General features: G+C 35.7%; 1 protein-coding gene across 6 annotated transcripts in view; it reads left to right on the top strand.

The window, feature by feature from the left end:
• Positions 1-619: 619 nt before the first annotated feature.
• The window catches only part of HACE1 (HECT domain and ankyrin repeat containing E3 ubiquitin protein ligase 1), a 47314-nt gene continuing 29977 nt past the window's right edge, over positions 620-17956 (top strand). For 2 of the 6 annotated variants that reach the window (XM_017739693.1, XM_017739697.1), the window contains exons 1-10: positions 620-680; positions 1744-1833; positions 3618-3722; positions 5030-5105; positions 5406-5537; positions 6689-6771; positions 9060-9156; positions 11785-11886; positions 13495-13601; positions 17452-17698. In XM_017739693.1, coding sequence (XP_017595182.1) covers positions 652-680; positions 1744-1833; positions 3618-3722; positions 5030-5105; positions 5406-5537; positions 6689-6771; positions 9060-9156; positions 11785-11886; positions 13495-13601; positions 17452-17698 — 1068 coding nt within the window. In that variant the 5' untranslated portion in view covers positions 620-651. Of the gene's footprint in view, positions 681-1743; positions 1902-3617; positions 3723-5029; positions 5106-5405; positions 5538-6688; positions 6772-9059; positions 9157-11784; positions 11887-13494; positions 13602-17451; positions 17699-17956 lie in introns of those variants that run through there. The other 4 variants (XM_017739694.1, XM_017739695.1, XM_017739696.1 and 1 more) reach the window with 4 other exon arrangements.

The raw sequence follows: 17956 nt of genomic DNA, 5'->3' as shown, positions 1-17956 counted from the left end.
GGCAGAGACTGTGTAGCTGAATGTCAGTCTGTTCCCACCACTGACGTGGATCTTTGTGTTCCAGCCTTTTTTCATTGCCTTCAAGTGTGAAATATGAAACTGATTACAGATTAAAAATTAAAATGAAACTTACTGCACTGAGGTATTCAAGTACAGAGACAAAATGGAATGGTTATGACTTAATTTAAAGAAGTCACTACTACAAAATCATAGTCTCAGAACTATGGAAGTCTCTGTGGAAGACAGGAAATTTCCTTCTTTTTAAAATTAAATAGTTAACTGTTTCTGTTTTGTTTGGGTTTTTTTAATGCACATTTCTTAAAAACTTTGATTTAATTAACAGAATCATCAATTCAAAGAAATTGATGCTCCACTGAAAATTCTGTAATTTTTACTTTGTAAAATAAAGAAGCCATGAAATTTCATGTATCACAGTTCTGTTAATTCTTTTATCTAAGTATGATGGCTTTTTCTTTATAACGAAACTTCGTGTGTGTAGAATCTGTGTAAAAATAATCATCTATTAAACAGTGGACACTTGAAAAGGTAAATAAGCGTTGCTAGATACATTTATTTTATGTAAAAGGTATCTTTATGCTAATGAAGTAATTAAATTTCTTCCCAGATAATGAAACTGCTGTCTATACACTGATGCCGATGGTTATGGCTGACCAGCACAGGTGGGAGCTTCTTCAAATTTACCTTTTCTTTCTTTTTTAAGGTCTGAAAAACCCAACATGTTTGCTAAAGTTGTAGCTCCTAAAGCACTCTCAGAAGTTCTGCTGCTGAATTGCTGAGTTATCTTCTAATTTGAAGTTAGTCACTGACTGTGTGCATCCCAGCATACTTTCACCTGAGAAACCTGTTTTGGTTTATGCCATAGACTGGAACTGGGATTTGTTCTGTTTGAAGCACATAGGGAAATTTGTCCTAGGATAAGAACAAAAGTGTTGTTTTGTAACTGTGTCTTAGTGCTGAGTATGTATTTATGGATGGCATAGAAGCTCTTAGTCTCATTGGACATCTCAGAAGTAAGAGTTGGACAATGACATTGATACTTCTGGACTTCCTTAGATGAGCAGCTGTTTCTCTTACTCAGTTGTCCTCAAAGTGCTTGGAACCTGGAGGCTATATAATGCCAGCTAAGTGGTGCTTCCTTCACATGAATTTTGTAGGGAAGCAGGCATTTGTTCTGCTACATAATATTTTGAGATTGCATGCAAGGGTTTTAAATTATGTGATCAGCCCATTACTGAAAGTTGAAAGGTCCTGTTTAAATTTTTTATACTTATTGTGTATCCTTCTACTTCATCATTATGATTTCACATCCCAGTCTTCCCTCTGAACTTTGCCAGTGTTTGGGAAAACTGTTGGATATGTGGTTGGGGTGATTGTGATAAGGAGGAAGATGGGAATTTATGTCTTGTTCAAACCAAAGCTATTGAAATGCTTGTTTTTCGTATTTGTAAAGAAGTGATTTGGTTGTTTGGTCTAATTCTTACTAGTTTACATTTTAAACACTTTCCCAGTGTCACAGCTCATTTTTTACGTACAGTAAGAAGTGGAGAGGTATTGTTAATCAGCAAATGCTTAAAAACTGTTTGATCTCTTAGTGATTAGTTGGAGGGAAAAGAAACAGTGATTAAGTAAGAAATAGAGTACTTGTGTACAACTTACAGTATAAACTTTGCTTGAATACTGTGAGCTATTTTTAAAATTTAAAAATTATCTTTCTCTTTGAAGGTCTGTCTCAGAGCTGCTGTCAAATTCAAAATTTGATGTGAATTATGCCTTTGGACGTGTGAAGAGAAGTTTGCTTCATATTGCAGCAAAGTAAGACTTACTTGAGTCCAGTCCAGAAGTTAACAATGAAAATATTGCCACAAATCTAAGGCAGCAATGTAAGCTGGAAAACTCTGTAGTATCAGTTAACATTTTGTTTTCACACTTCCTTTCTGTATCTTGTTTGTTTTTCCTAGTAATGTGCCTGCCTCATAAAGAGGACAGATTTTACACATGATATCAAATGGCTTTCCAAATTCCATTGAAGGAAGTATGGCTAGACACTTTTTTTACCTTTCTGTGAAATCTCAAGTCTTTGAAGAAATGCAGCCATGGTGTGCATCCTGTATAGCTGGGTTACTCTTGCCTTTGTAGAGGTAGAGAACTCTCGTCTGCAAGTGCTGATTGTTTTTGAGGTATTCTAAAACAGTGGGAAGCATTTGGATGTTTGTTGGGAAGCAGCTGTTCCAGAGTAGTTCATGTGACCATAACTGAAGGGAATATAACTTGGGCACTCACTTCTAGTAAGTTTTGTATCCTAGATAGAGGGCTTAAGTGCAAATATTAAATACTTGATCTATATTATTTATTGTTTGTATAGCTCTTCAGTGGGGATAACTCTATTTTATATGTAACTCTGCCAAGAAACAGACAGGTTAACATAACATAAATAGAAACGAACCAGATAGTTTAAACTGATGAATGGATGCTCTGTATTTGGCTCCCCTTTTAAATATCTTGAAAGTTCTTACATTTAAACTGTTAAAAAAAGCAAAAATAAAAGAAATAGTACTAGTATTGCATATATATAGCAGGGATTTGGTTGCAGTAAAGGTGGAAATACCAGCTTTTTAAACAGACTATTTTAGAAATAGCTGTTTCCCAACTATTTAATCTCAGAATTACATACTGCTTATATAAAATTTACTTAAGGAAGTACTTACAACAGTGCAAGCAAATTTTTAGCATGTGCTTTAGAAGTATATTTGAAAATATACTGTATTTATTGATTCTAAAAGACAAGAAATTGTGTTACACTTAGTTTCTGGATTGTCTATTATCTTAGTTATTGGGTCACGAAGGAGTCATCAAGCTGCTGGTTTTGCAACATACTGTACAGTTAGTCTTCAGTTTCTTTGGGTTGTTGTGTAGCAGTTCTGACATTGGGAAGATTTGTAAAAATGGATTAGCTGGTGGCAACAGATAGAAAAATACTCTGTTTATCTTTTCAATCAGCTTTTCCTCTTGAAGAGTTCAGGAGCAAGATAAACACGTAGTGCAGAGTTTGTCTTGTTGATGTCATTGGTTATCCTGAAGAGCTGCTATATTATGTAAAGTAAAAGAGAGTTAGAGGTTCAAAATCAATAGCAAAGAAGTATTTGTATGAATTTCAGAATTTTCATTATATTCAATCTTTAAACATCACTTCTGGACACTGAAGCATAACAAACCCCAAAATATTTAATGGAGAATTTGGTCCTGTTAATAGATTAGGGATGAGAGAGGTGAGAGGAAATCAAAAGCAAAACTTTTTAAACAGTTTATGGTTTAAAGAATTACCAGTCTTAAAGATTTACTGTTGTGTTTTAAAGTCATTAAAATCACGGAGAAGGCTGCCATTTATTCATTGCTACAAGTTATATTTGGTCACTTCTCGCTGTATTAAGTGACTTTCCTTTAGCTTTGTGTAGCTTGAACTATGAGAGTATAAAACAATTTTATGTAAAGCTGTTCTAGTGAGTGTGATCTGTGCATAATATTGCTGTTGTCTTTATGCCAATACAGATTTGTAAATATCCTTGTTACAGTTTTTCCCTTTCTTATTTTCTTCTTAGCTGTGGATCAGTTGAATGCCTTGTTCTATTATTAAAAAAAGGAGCAAATCCTAACTATCAGGACATCTCAGGATGTACTCCTCTTCATTTAGCAGCAAGGAATGGGTAAGTTTTTAAAATACTTAAACTCTTAAAAAATTTTGTGCATAGTGTGCTTGAGCTGGCGTATTCTGTAATGTTTTTTGCATAGTTCAAAAAAACCCCTTTGGTTTTCACTTTTGAAATTAGAGAACACGGAGCTTAAAATCCTTACTTTGAGTATTCATAGAATAATTTTTTATAAATAGTAAGTTGTATCTGAAATACCAATTCCAGTGCCAGTCATTTTAGTGTTTTCTGTTAATCATGGGCATAATAATTCTTACAACAGTAGTTGAACAAGGAATGCATTCACCTTCCCAGTTAGCTGAGTAAGAAAAGATTTGGGAGTGCTTGGAAGGGTTCAGAGACTTCAGTTTTTCCTCAGATAGTGTTTCCAAGAAAATCTTTACTGCAAGGAAAAGAATACAGAGTTGGCCTGCACAATGTTAGGAGAGGAGGAGCGGAAAAAAACCCAAACCAGTGAGCAAGTATCTTTTTAAGATCTTACTTGAACTGTATTATGTGAAAGCATGCAGCTGTAAAGGTAATGTTGTCTTTTTCTTTTTAGAACATGTATGTGATACAATAACTGAATTGTATCATGGCTGGTACTTCACATGGGGAGGAGATAGTGTTTAGTGGCTTCTAGGTGTGTGTGAGGTCTATTTGTAGGGGAGGAAAGAAGCAGCCAAGTGGTGCATAATGAAATGCAGAAATACACACAGGAGACAGTTATGTGGAAATGAGGTATAAGAAAGGTGTGAGAGGTACCAAATAAAAAGGAAGAGCAAAATAAATCTGTAAAGGTAAAGGACTGTGAGCATTAAAAGACGAAGCAAAACATGAATTAGGAAAAAATACCTCTACTTTTATTGAGACAGTAATTGTACTTACCAAAGATTTGCATAGTGTTACAATGACTGTCTCATTAAATAATGATTTACTGGTGTATTGTGAACATGTTCACTGACATGTACAGGCAATGGTGGACTTCATGGACTTCTGTTAGCTGAACTCTGGCTTTTTGTCTTGAAAGTATAGCTCATGCAGAGCTGAAACTGTTTAGAGTAGTGGTTAAGTGCTTCTGTACTTTCTCCAAAAACAGCTGTGATTTTAGCCCTGTGTTGTTGTTTGCTACTCTTGCACTGTCTGAGTCTCTGTAAAGATCACTTCTCTTTTTCACATGCTCAGTACTGTACTCCTTATTAAATTGGAACTACCTGCTATGCTTAGAACAATGACAAATTAGAGTGAGTGGAGCTCTAAGAAGATATTTAGTCTTAGTAAGTGATTTTCCCTGACTGGATTTTAATGTATTCTTTTGCTTGTAGCCAGAAAAAATGTATGAGCAAGTTGCTGGAATACAGTGCAGATGTCAACATTTGTAATAATGAAGGCTTGACTGCAGTAAGTGCTATTAATTATCATGATGTTCTTAAAATGAATGAAGAATTTGGAGATTCTTGGTTTTTAGGCTTTTGCCATCTTACATGCAAAACAAAACTGCTGTGTGTCCAGTGCCATCAAGAATCAAAAGATGTGATCAAAATACCTAAGCATATGATTGTATTGTTCAAAGCTTCTCTTAATATATTCAAAGCTTCTTTCTGTGAAAGTGTTGACAATAATACAGCCAGGTTTAAAACAGTTTTTATGGAATATGTGTATCATTGCTAAAGGAAACGTGTATCATCATTTTGTACTTAGATTCATTGGTTGGCTGTCAATGGACGGACAGAATTGCTTCACGATCTTGTTCAGCATGTCAGTAATGTAGATGTTGAAGATGCCATGGGACAGACAGCCCTTCATGTAGCTTGTCAAAATGGACACAAGACAGTAAGTTTCGAAGTTGTATGAACACAATGGATTTGTGAAGAACTTAGTAACGCCTCAAAGTTGTGGTGTTTTTATAAACTTCAGCCTAGTGATGCACATGATAATGGCTAGAAGTGTGAAGAGTGCAGTTGTGTGTCTTAGTATCGACTGCATGCACTTCCATGGGAACAACTTATTTATTCTTGTGGAGGTGATTGATTTCAGTGCTCATCGGAGTTTAGGTGACTTACTGTATACTGTTCAGCTCTTCTGTAGTGCTATTATTGGCTTGTTAATATTAAGTTTTTATATAATGTTAAAGGTTTGAAAATGTTTTTTCCTTATTTTTCAGAATATGTTTAATTCATAATTGTGCCAGTTATTATATGATTTTGAAATCTGAAATATTAATTTACCATGAGTAAAAAATGAAAACAGAGTTGGGTCAGTTACATTTTTAACCCTAGAAGTAAACAAGTTCAAATAAACTCCTCTATTATTGATCTGTGTGAATAATTTTTATGCCTGACCTTGTGTTAGGGCTGACTATTTATATTCAGAGTACAAGTCTGGATGCTTTACTTGAACTGCATTAGAGCCCTTTAGAGTTATACAGATTGCCACCAGAATTATGTACCGCTAAAAAAAAAAAATTATAATTCTACCCAGATCCTTTCTGTTGTCCTTGTCAGTGCTGGATTTTGGAAGACCAAATTCTGAAAAACTGTTACCTGTAAATGTAGCAAATTTATGTGACTGAAATGTAACGAAAGTTGTTTGAGAGTCTGCTCAATGTTTCCGTATTTTAGAATTTGCTTGCCTATTTCTTCTAGTCTAGTTTGAATTTGAAACTTCAGCTTATGATAAGGCTGTATATGGCTGTACCTAACTTGAAGTTATTTTGTAATTTGTAATTTTTAAATGGCTTGTATCTCCAGGAATCTTTGGGATTAGATAAGATACTGTTACTAAAATGGGAAGTTCAAAGGAAGCTTTATGAGCTCTGATAGCCATGATTTTCCATTTAACATTTAGGAATTTTTATCCCGAGATTAATTATTGAAAATCAAATCCTTCAGTGTAATTAGACATGCATGGCACTAAATAGTTGCAAGCCAGTAGGGTTTTTCACTGCTCCTTTTTTTTAATGCTGATGTTTTGTTCTCTTGTAGACGGTGCAGTGTTTGCTGGACAGCGGTGCAGATATAAACAGGCCGAACGTTTCTGGGGCAACTCCGCTTTATTTTGCTTGCAGGTAATATACTTTTAACTTTTGAATACTGGCCTAAAAATGAAATATTTTTTTTCCTTTTTGCAATAACACTGATTAGAAATTACAAAATTTAGGAAATATAAAAGCTGACTGGTATTTAATCTTGTCTCATTTTTGAGTGTAGTTTGGTGTCTTATGTAAATACTTAGGTTAGTACTGCAACCTTATGTACCTCTCTCTAACAGACACGTTAAACACATACCTGTGCATGTTCTAGCATGAGTCATAAATTGATGACTACTGAACCCTTTTCTGAAAAAATGAATTCTGCCAACTTAGGTTATTTTGAGTATAATAAAACCAGAGCCTTCTTTAAGGCAAGTTTGGCTATTGCTTAATGTACATTGTGGTATTACAGTATACATGAAGTGTGCATATATGCATTAAAGTTACAATGTTGAATTAAAATTCCATTGTTGCTTTGATCAGTTCTGTTTTCTTCGACGTTTAGTTATATTTCAAAATTAATCATATATGATAAATGATCTTTTGTTTTAATTAGAGCGTTTCTGCAATTTGTTAGAACGTTTACAATTTTTGCAGTCCCTGTGCTTTGGTTACAGGTTAAACAGTTATGATAATATTAACTGTTACTACTATAGGCAAAAGGAGAAATGGACTGACCTGCTGGCCTGCTAAGAGTTATGTTCTGGGAGCCGTGGTCTCTGGAGACAGTGTATGTTGACTTGTGGCAGTTGAGAAGAAGGGAAGTGGAGAATAAATAGCTGCTAGCCTTTGTTCTTGATTTAGGGACTGGTATTTGCACACACTTTAAAAGAAGTAAGCAGTTTGTCTTGGCTTGGAGGTTTTTCGTAAGAAGGGAATGTTGCAAGTACAGCAGTCTATTCCTTAGAAATTAACAATTGGAGCAGTTGGCAGGGTAGAATGTACATGGTGAATACTACAGCAAGCCTGGAAAGAAAGGTTGTAGGTCCCTGTTGACAGGGAGGGCAGGGTGTGGTAGCAGTGGCAGGTGATAGCTGCAGAAGGGGTATCAGTATTCAATGTCTGAGTCTGAAACACGTGTTTTGTCAATGTGTTGGGTTGTGCACTTAGTCTAGAGAATTACAGTGAAGATGCTGCAAGTAAATCGTTAGTCTTAGCTGCTTTCTGACCCTGAATGTTTGTTTGCGTTGGGACAAAGTCTGGTAAATCAGGTTAACCTGTTGGCTTCGTGGGCTGGAAGGACAGGACTGAGGAGAACTCATCTGGGAGCTCTTGAGAGATCAGTGAAGCTACCTCTTGTCCCTCAGCTGTTAATTGTCACTTTACTTGTGCCCTTTCTGAACTGATAGATTCAGCCTATCAGGCTGAGGATGCAGGCAGCCTCTATATGTTCCAGGATGCCAAATACTCATATGCATTTGTGTAAAGGGTGTACTGCAAACTAGCTTGAGAAGTAACACATCACTGAAAAAACTTGTATCTGTAACCTTAATTGCTGTGTCTTTATCAGTTTTCCACCCTTTAGATGCTTCTGTGTTATGTTTGGTGGTATATGCACTTAATGCTGGTGAAAGCAATAGTCAAGTAATCTTTCCATGTGTTTTTAGTGAAGTAAACCTCTGATCACTGGTACTCAATTTCTCTTTTTTTTTCAGAAGAAAGGGTTTGGGAAAGTGTTGAGAGGTATAAATAATCTTTGGTTTTGCTGTTTTCTAGGCAATGCTGGCGTGTCAGAATAGTTGGGAAATTTTTGACTCAAGGGAACTAAGGGTCCTATACAACCTATAAGCAGATTAGTGAATACACTGTGAAATAGACTTTGAATGCAAAAGTAAAACTCATCACTTTTAAAGGCTAGGCAATACATTTATATATACCAGATAAAAGAAATTGGAGCCATTTGAGTGATGTATTTATCTCTTGTGCAAAAAAAAATAAAATTAAAAAATCTTACTAATATTTTATTGATGGTTAAAGTACAATTAGGTTATTTTTTCTCCAAATATGGTAGAAGTGAGAAAAGAACTTGGTAAAGATAACTTCCTCTGTGAAGTAAATTGGAATATGAATTTAGAAAGAGCTCTCTTTTTGCAGGAAATGCAGCTCATAGATATTTATGAGGCGAGGCTGAGTCATTTCTGAATGATGAGGGTGACTCTGACTTCATAAATGGGCCTTACCTAATTTTGCACTGTTCTTTTGCAGTAACTGTTTTCTTCTATCTTATGTTGGTTTTGTTTGTTAGATGCAGTAAAGACAGATTTATGACTCACAGTAGAGCATAAATGCTGTATTAACTGTCTTTCTTCTCTTCTTTTGAATAGCCATGGTCAGAGAGACACTGCACAAATTCTTTTGATGAGAGGAGCCAAATATTTACCAGACAAGAATGGTGTTACTCCACTGGATCTCTGTGTACAGGTATTAAGTTAGCAATACTTTTTCTGTCAGCTTCTGTGACTTACTGCAGTGTCACCTGATCATTATTACCTTTTTCGTTCTTAAGGCCTCTGAATGATGGTAGTCCTTCGGCAAAACAAATGCAAAGCGTAATTTTTTTACCATTCAATTGATCCAACAGGCAGGTTCATAATTTCTACCCTTTGCATAAGTCAGATGCAAGAATTGACCTCATGAGAAAGCATTTACAGAACTCCAGTTGACTAGAAAGTTTGGGAATCCTTGGTATAATGGTAATAGACAATTTAGGTGCTTGCCTCTTAACAAGTAAGAGGTAAAGGCATGCAGAAAAGTGTGATCATTTTTTTCCCTCAAAGAATAGATTTTCTTTTCTCTTGAAGAGATATTGCTATTAAAACCAAACAAAACTTACATGGTGCTGACTCTTACTTTTCAAAGGTATTTCCATATCTGGATGAGGAGCAAATTCTTACATGTTTTCAACTAACACAGCATTTTCAACTGCAAAACAGTCTGTCTTGTTTGCTACCAAGTACTGCTTGTACTGCTTGCTGAAGTGACTTTTTTTGATTTGTGAACACTTAAGCTTTTTTCTGTCAGATCAGTTGAAGGTCAGTGTGTAAATAACACAAATGAATGGAAGCTTTTGAACCTCTGCTGTAATCAGACTAGAAATCTGAACTGGAAGCTGAAAAAACCAAATCACTGGACTGACTGGACATGGCACTACCTTGATGCATATCATTAGTTTGTCAGGATAAAGTTGAAATTTTCTAATCTTTTTTTGTGTATTTTCAGATTATTTCAACCTCAAGTTATTTAATTTCTTGAGGTGTCCTTATGTGCCTAAGACTTGAAATAGTTGTGTGTATGTGCAAGAATGCTGTCTCCAGTACTTGTGGGATATTTTTGGAATGTTTAATTTTGACAGCCTTATTCCATAGACTGTCTGTGGAAGACCTTGATTAAGTTAGGTTACTTATGGTATTTCTTTTTGGATATAAGAAACCAAGTAAGTCCTCAGCTCTGGTTACTGAGGAGTGCCAGATCACTGTACAATCTCACTGCTGACTTGATTGTGAAACTCAGATTTTTTTTTTCTTTGTTATGACGGAATGACTTTATCATTACATAAAGCCACGTGGAGTCTGATCAGTTCCAAGGTTTTCTGCAGCCACAGACCTGTAAGACGGTATATGGCAAGAGAGGTTTAGATTAGATATTAGGAATAATTTCTTCATGGAAAGGGTTATAAAGCATTGGAAAAGACTGCCCAGGGAAGTGGTGGAGTCTCCATCCCTGAAAGTGTTCAAAAAATTGTGGTTATGGTACTTGAGGACATGGTTTAGTAGTATACATAGGGGTAGTGCTAAGCTGATGTTTGGACTTGATGATCTTAAAGGTATTTTCCAACCTAAATGATTCTGTGATTCTGTACCAGTGTGTACTTAGTGGTACAGTTCTTATTTTTTATGATTAATGTTTTGAGTTTCTGCTTCAGTCTCCAGTTTTGCAATCCCTAGGGCACCTCTTTACACATAAAACTTCCGTTAACTTTTTTTAGGCGTGAGTAGTGACACCTGGTGTTTGTTTTGTAGTGATGATCTTACTGTGTTCAAGATCATGCAGTGTACAAGTTCATGATGCCAAGTAAGAATGGAGAAAACAATAATGTTTTCTTTCTTTTTATACCGAGGGTCTTATTCTGTGCTTGCAGGTTTGTTTTTCAAAGTCGATACATATTTTTAGAAGACTGAAATTATAGATTCATATACTTCTTGCCAACATTGCCTTGTTCTGGAAGATTTGACTTTTATTTCTTACTGATTCTGGGTGGGTTTATTTTTAATACTTAATTTCTTGGTACCAGAAACAAATTAATCTTCTTAAAGTATGGTTATCACTGAGGTAATGTCAACTGTCATTCAAAGAGGAGTTGCTGGAGTTGCAGCAGTTGATACATTATATGGTCACCTTTCCAGAGTAGAAGCTGATGCATATTCAGGTGTCTGCTTAAAAATGCAACTGTTTTAAATAAGATTTGATACAAATAAGCCACAAAATCAAGTTCCGTTTTTTCCAGAAAACATTTTTTTCTCAGAAGGGTGTGAAGTTAGTCTAAGGCACAAGTGGAATCATACTTGTGTATTGATTTTGAAGTTAAATCACCCTTTCATGGGTTTATCATATTTCTTCCTGTAGCAAGTCAGATATGTGTCTTATGAACCTTTAGAAAATGTTTGTTTTGAAAGATTAGATTCTGGGTGTAATTAAGTACATGTCAGCAAGAGGAGGAGAAGTGAGATATTGCCCTCTTTTTAATCTTTGGTAATTGCTTGTTGAAGTGTTGTGCAGCTGTAACTTTAGTTTGTTAAGTAGGAAAATGTTTCCGAAACCAGAAAAACAGGAGTGGATATATGTGAGCCAGTGTACTCAAAAAATTTGATTCTGTCTTCTCCCACAAGTTTTGGGATACCTAACTTTGCTACATTTTTGAGTTTCAATTTATTTTAGAATACGATTTCTCCATTCAGCATTAAAAAATACTGTAATCCTCAATAGATTTTATTGCCTGTAATAGTCTAACTCTCAATTCTAATGTTTCTTTTAATGAAAATGTTTTCTTAGGGTGGTTATGGAGAGACTTGTGAAGTCTTAATACAGTACCATCCTCGACTTTTCCAGACAATAATTCAAATGACACAGAATGAAGATCTGCGGGAAAACATGGTAATACGGGATGATGTGTTTTATAGCCAGGGATCTGTCTGTGTGTGGTGGAGAGCTGAGTGCTTACTATGAGTGGCAGTTGACTGTCAGTGCCACAGCAGTTGACCACTAGGTATCTTTCTTTCCTCATGGAAAATGTACAGTCTTCAAATAATTGTAAACACAAGAATTTGGAATTAAGTGTAGGATCTGTTTTCATTTAGTGTTCTAACTTTTCACGTTTGGCAAAGTGATCTCGACAGTTGAAAGAGCAGACATTGCAAGCTTCAGTACAAAGGTGCTGGTAGAGCATACTTAGAGCATTCTATATATCTAATTACTTTGTTTAACAGGGCCTATTTTCCTTTCTTTAGTTGTTACCTTCAGACATCCATTCTAGGATGTGTCTTGAGGCTGAATCATCCAGAATTAACCTAAAAATTCGTAGTATGAGCACTCATCTGTATGAAGATGCCTTGTACAATTAGAGTGTAAAAGATTGCATCCACAATTTCATTTGATTATTATTTCTGTAGATGAAACTACTCTGTTTCTTTTTAAATGGTTCTCTTATACCTTGCTTCTTTTATTATTGTAGGGTAGTACAATCTAAAGCAAAGAAAAAGCAAGGAAAAAATTTTTGTTTCTTGATTGTGTAGGGGAAAGGAAGCATGTGGTACCTCTTTCCCCTTCCAAATCTAGCTCGCTGTGGGTTTTTAATACATTATTTGTTTTAAAATGACTGCAAACAACCTTACAGACTGTAAAAAAAAAGATGATTTAGTAATGTGTTGGCTGGCAATTCACTTAATTTAGTTTTCTTGATTCTTGACATTTTCATTTTCTCTGTAACTCCATTACTTCCACTATAACATTAAGGATTTCCAAGTCTGTGTAGAAACTGTTTAAATTTCTGAGACAGGTTGAGTTTTATAGAGGAAAATGACACAGGTGAGAATTCTCGAAGTGTATGTTAGATACAAGGGGAGATGCTATAGATGATTTAAATTAAAAGAGAGAGAACTAAAACAATGAAACAAAAAGACCTTTTGTATATTGTAGAATTGAAGAAAATAAGTGAGAAAAAAAAATTTTTCATCTGTCTGAGTAGTGGTGGAGGTGTGAGCAAAAACAAGATCTTAATGAGAAGGCATGAAAAATGTGTTAGATAATACGTGGTATAGTTCTGCTTCATTGCCGAAGTGTAATCATGTACTGAAAATGGTTTTTTTATGGCCAAGTCTGAGCTGTTTGCTCAGTCTTGGATAATCACCAGTTTATATTCTCTGGAAGTGATAAGGAAACTGGGTATGCGTTACCACAGTCAGGACTCATATTTTAAATGTCATAGGTTGTTCTTCTGAATACAGGTTTAAGTGTTTGTAGCAATCTGTAATGTTAAATACACTGCAGTACATGCATCAACACTAGGATGTGTAACCTTTGCAGTAATCTTTGTAAATCATAATGAAGCCTTAACTGAGGTTAGCTTAGAGGTTGTACAGTAGAGATGTATATTATTATTGCTAGATATTAATACTTGGGTGATAGTGTTCTACATAATTGATAAATTATGGTTGATCTGATGCTCCTTGACACTATGCAATTGCTTTTGTTTTAATCCTTCAGTTGCGGCAAGTTCTGGAACACTTGTCTCAGCAGAGTGAAAGCCAGTATCTTAAAATCCTGACAAGTCTTGCTGAAGTTGCTACAACAAATGGTCACAAATTGCTTAGGTAAGTGTGAGGTCACAAGTTGAAAAACTACCTGGTAGTTAGTGCCACTTAAGAGTTTTAATAGTCCAGACTATCTGATGCTCAGCACATGCTGGAGTAGATGGATCTCAAATCTGATTTATATGATAATGTCTGTTTAGATTACTGTCTTCACAAAGAGTTGAAGAGAAAAAGTTGGTGTCCTTGTATAGCTGCTGACACCTAGAAGCTTGAGTTGCAGAGAAGCGTTTTTTTTTGTATGATTAGTTTGGCTATGTCAGCCCTAGGCAGGGAAGCTTTTTAGACAATATCAAATAGTTCTTTCTTTTTCTTCACCCTTCTCACTTTTTCTTCCCTTCCACATTTTTACTCTTCTACATGTTTCCTTAGTATGGTTGAAGAGAGTTTTGTAACTTCAGACACTTGTCTCATGTTTGCTGGCTCTGGTTGCCTTCCATGGCTACTAATACATATGAGATAAAAAATTTCATCTCCCAGTGTGCTATCTCAGCAGCACAGGCAGCAGTTACTTGGGGAGATGCATGATATAGGCAAGCAAATGGTATGTTTTCCTAGTTTTTGTGGCATCTGTTTGAGGGAGTTTGTGCAGAACACCTTGTCTTTTTTGGAACTCCAGTAACATTTTACTGTTTTCAAAAGCTAAGAGGTTTTGGTGTAACCTTTATGCTTTACTAGAAGCTAAGAAAATCTTTACTGGAAGAGTCAAGAGTCTGAAAACATGAGTGAAGTTCCTTACTAACATGTTTTGGATGACGTTTGGAAAAGAGAGGTTTAAGAGTGTTCTGTAATCAGAGAAACCAAACCTGTCAGCATTAGGTTGTAGAGGATTATGACTTGGGGAGCTTCTTTTTGACTGGGTGCAAGGAGCCCATCAGTGAGATGGAAAATAAATAGTGTATTCTTATTCCTAGGTGTCTTTCTTTTCTTCCCTGTCAGTCATGTTACATTTGAATGGAGCTTGTAGCTAGCAGGTCAGAACTCCTGGATGATGGTAGGAAATTCATTACACCATTAATAAGTCTTATTCTGGAGGGTGTTCGCTTTGGTGAATTAGTATAAAGGTCTGAAACCCTTTAAACATTTGGGGTTAAGGTGTGCAGACATTAAAGAAATTTTGTTTCTGCAAAGATAACTTTTTGAAGAATTTTAGCTGTTGCTGAGCTTCAGCGTGTATCAGCTTAACTTGTAACACATTCCTTTTTGTCTCCAGACTTCCTTAGAGCCAGTAGATCTCCCACAAATAAATTGTGATAAAGTGTAAAACCACTGTGCAGGAAAGGGTTTCAAACTTGCTCTGTACAGGGATGTTATTGGAAGTTGTGGTAGCAGGATTACATCATACAAGGTAGCATTTGTTTCTGTTTCAGTATCTTCAGAGGCAAATTAAAGTGATTGTTGTTTAGATTTGATTTATTAGTGTTACTGCTCGTCAGATTTGAGCAGTGCTCCCTCAGTATGCAGAAGCATTAGCTCTGTGCCTGCACTGTCTCTGCGTTTGAGCCGCTGTGTGCTCCTGTACTGCTGTACATGGGTGGGCTAGTGGAGGCTGAAGGCAGATGGAAGGAGATTGAAGGGGTTGCATTACATTGGGTGAGGACTCATTTCTAGGGATGCCAGTACTTGGAGTGTCCTGTGGACTCTTACTGGTCCACTTCTCTTTGGTACTTTGTAGTATGTCACAACAGAAATGACAGAAAAAGAAAACAATTCCAAGACAGCTTCACAGACACAGTTTCGCAAAAACTGTGTCACTCTTCTCTCCAACTCGGTTTCCTGGCAGAAACAGTGAATTTCTACTTCAAGAAATATTTTTCAGTTGCTTTGTTATAAAGAGAAGGAGGATTAAGGTAGTACTTAATATTGGTGAATACAGAATTGGTGAGTACAGAATATTGGTGAATATTCTGAGCTTGGGCCTCTTTCCTCTCTCTCCTTCTTCCAACAAAAGTATGTAAAATGTACTTTGTACATGAAAACCTCCAGTAATGATGTTCTTGCATGGCTAAACTAATATCATTCCTGTTAGTTTCCTGGCTACTAACCCACAACCCATTGCATTTGGGTTTGTCTGTTGTTTAGTTCAAAAGTGTCTAAAATTGTTTCTTGTAATGCTTTTAACAAGTATCCAGGAGTGCCACTAAGCTTCTGCCTGAAGATTTTGCCTTGAGTATGAGCAAGGACCCTGTTTCAGTTAGAATTATCTTCATCATGTATTTATTTTTTCCAAAAAAATAATTGAAATGTGACATGATTTGGTCTTGCTTCTGCAAGTTAGGCCTAGCTGAGTGTTTACAAACATGCCAGTAGAAGTTTCAGGAAACTTTTACAAGCTCTCTAAGGTTTTTCTGTATATGGGGGTCCTTATCCTGGAGACCAGGAAATCTCACCACGAAAACACCGCTGCTGAGACATGATAAACCTCAGCTGAAATGTTAGGTTTTTTTTTTTCTTTTTCAATAGTTAAGTTAGCTTCTTGAGTTAGCTTCTTGTATTCATAGATTCTTTTGGTATATAAGCTAACATTTTACACATGCTAATTTTTAGCTGTGTCCAGAGCTTCTGGTAACAGTTGCAGACTGCCAGTCAGGGGATTTTCTTTACCTGGTTAAAACTTAATGTTCCTATTGTAGCACTGTTTACTCATTCTGTTCCTTTCTTACACTGATTGACTGAAAACTTACCTGGTTAAAGTATAATTGTCACAAGAAAGTCTTACTTTGTATGTTAGTTTGGTAAAATTCTTAGTACATTGCTTTTTAAAGTTAACAAGTCACTGACAGTCATTAAAATGCAGTGCTGAAAACAAATAGGTCATTTGCTGATGACATAGGGTGAATGAGATCATAATAAAGCTAGTCTAGCTGTTACAACTGATTATGTTTCTGGTTTGTGAATTAACAGATTCTTAATTGCAACAAAGGTTTACAGCACCCTATAAGATGTCAGTTTTCTGGTGTTTACTGATCTTCTGGCTAGGAATCATGCTTTTAAGTTGCAAGTACTTTAGGGATAGAATTAAGTATGTGCTCGTTTATAATATTTATAAGTTAGTAGGTTTTCGTAGAAAAAAAGTTAATTTCTTGCAGTTTGTTATGCATTCAAGACAGAAGAATTCTTACTACTTGGGGTTTAAGAAAGAAAACCAAGTTGAATTTAGTGGAGAGTGTTTAGCTTGTGCATAAAGTCATGAGTATCTCATATTCTGCACTGTTTTGGTAGAGAGTTCAGTGTTTGCCGGTTCAATTAAGGACACTTAAAACTTTTAGTATATTTGTTGGATAAATAAATAACATCGTGGTTTTGTTTAGTATCTTTTAGATTACATTTTTCTTGAATAGAAATAATGGCATCCTTGCCATCCTGATCCCTTGTCTGGTTAAGGCAGTTATGGGCATTTAGAATAATAGCTGGTGAGGATGGGCTGTGGCAGCATATCTGATCAGTCGGTATGATTTTACCTTTGGATGCTCTCTTTTCTTGGCTGAAAAACATTTTCATCTGGGTATCCCAATTTGCTTCATGCACTGAGATTCTTACTGTAGTAAGTTGAATTTCCTCCCAGGGGTTCATAAGAAGTGCATTAAAAAAAAGGGAAGTATTTTGAAAGATCTGGAATATGCTGTTCTTACTTCTAGTTAAAATTACACGTACATGTTAGTAAAATCCTAATGCTTATATTTGACTTCTGGGGCTGGTGCAGGAAATGAAAGTTCAAATTCAATAGGGTTTGAAGTTTAGCGGTTTGTTTCAGCATGTGTATCAGACCCTACCATTAGATTGCTTACTCCTTATTATACTAAATTGTTTCATCTAGGAAAAGAAACTTAAACATTCCATTTTTTTCCCCCAGCTTGTCAAGTAATTATGAAGCTCAAATGAAGAGTCTCTTAAGGATCGTGAGGATATTTTGCCATGTCTTTCGCATTGGCCCATCCTCCCCCAGTAATGGAAATGACATGGGCTACAATGGAAATAAAACTCCAAGAAGTCAGGTGTTCAAGGTCAGAAAAGTATATGATGTTGTTAGGAAGATAGACGTTAAAGAGATGAATTTCACAAAGCATGCATTCATTAATCAGACATCTCATGAACAGGAAGTAAGTTTGGTTGATGTCCCTATCCCTTCTTAAGTTAAACCTACCTCTCTCCTTCTGTATTATTTTTTCCCACTGAACTAATTTACCCACTGATGCACATCTCATGTTATGATTTCTGTTTATTTCTTATTTAATAGATTGTTTATTAGATGTTGAAGGTTTAGTTACCCAGGTGACTTCGGTAAATTTTATTTCTGTTAAGAGTGTAGTAATCTCAAAATATGGTATATTAATATAATTTCAAAATAGTAGTTGGAG

The sequence above is a fragment of the Corvus brachyrhynchos genome, unplaced genomic scaffold (assembly GCF_000691975.1).
Source record: "Corvus brachyrhynchos isolate BGI_N302 unplaced genomic scaffold, ASM69197v1 scaffold14, whole genome shotgun sequence".
Classification (NCBI taxonomy): Eukaryota; Metazoa; Chordata; class Aves; order Passeriformes; family Corvidae; genus Corvus; species Corvus brachyrhynchos.
This window is presented reverse-complemented; position numbering and strand designations above follow the sequence as displayed.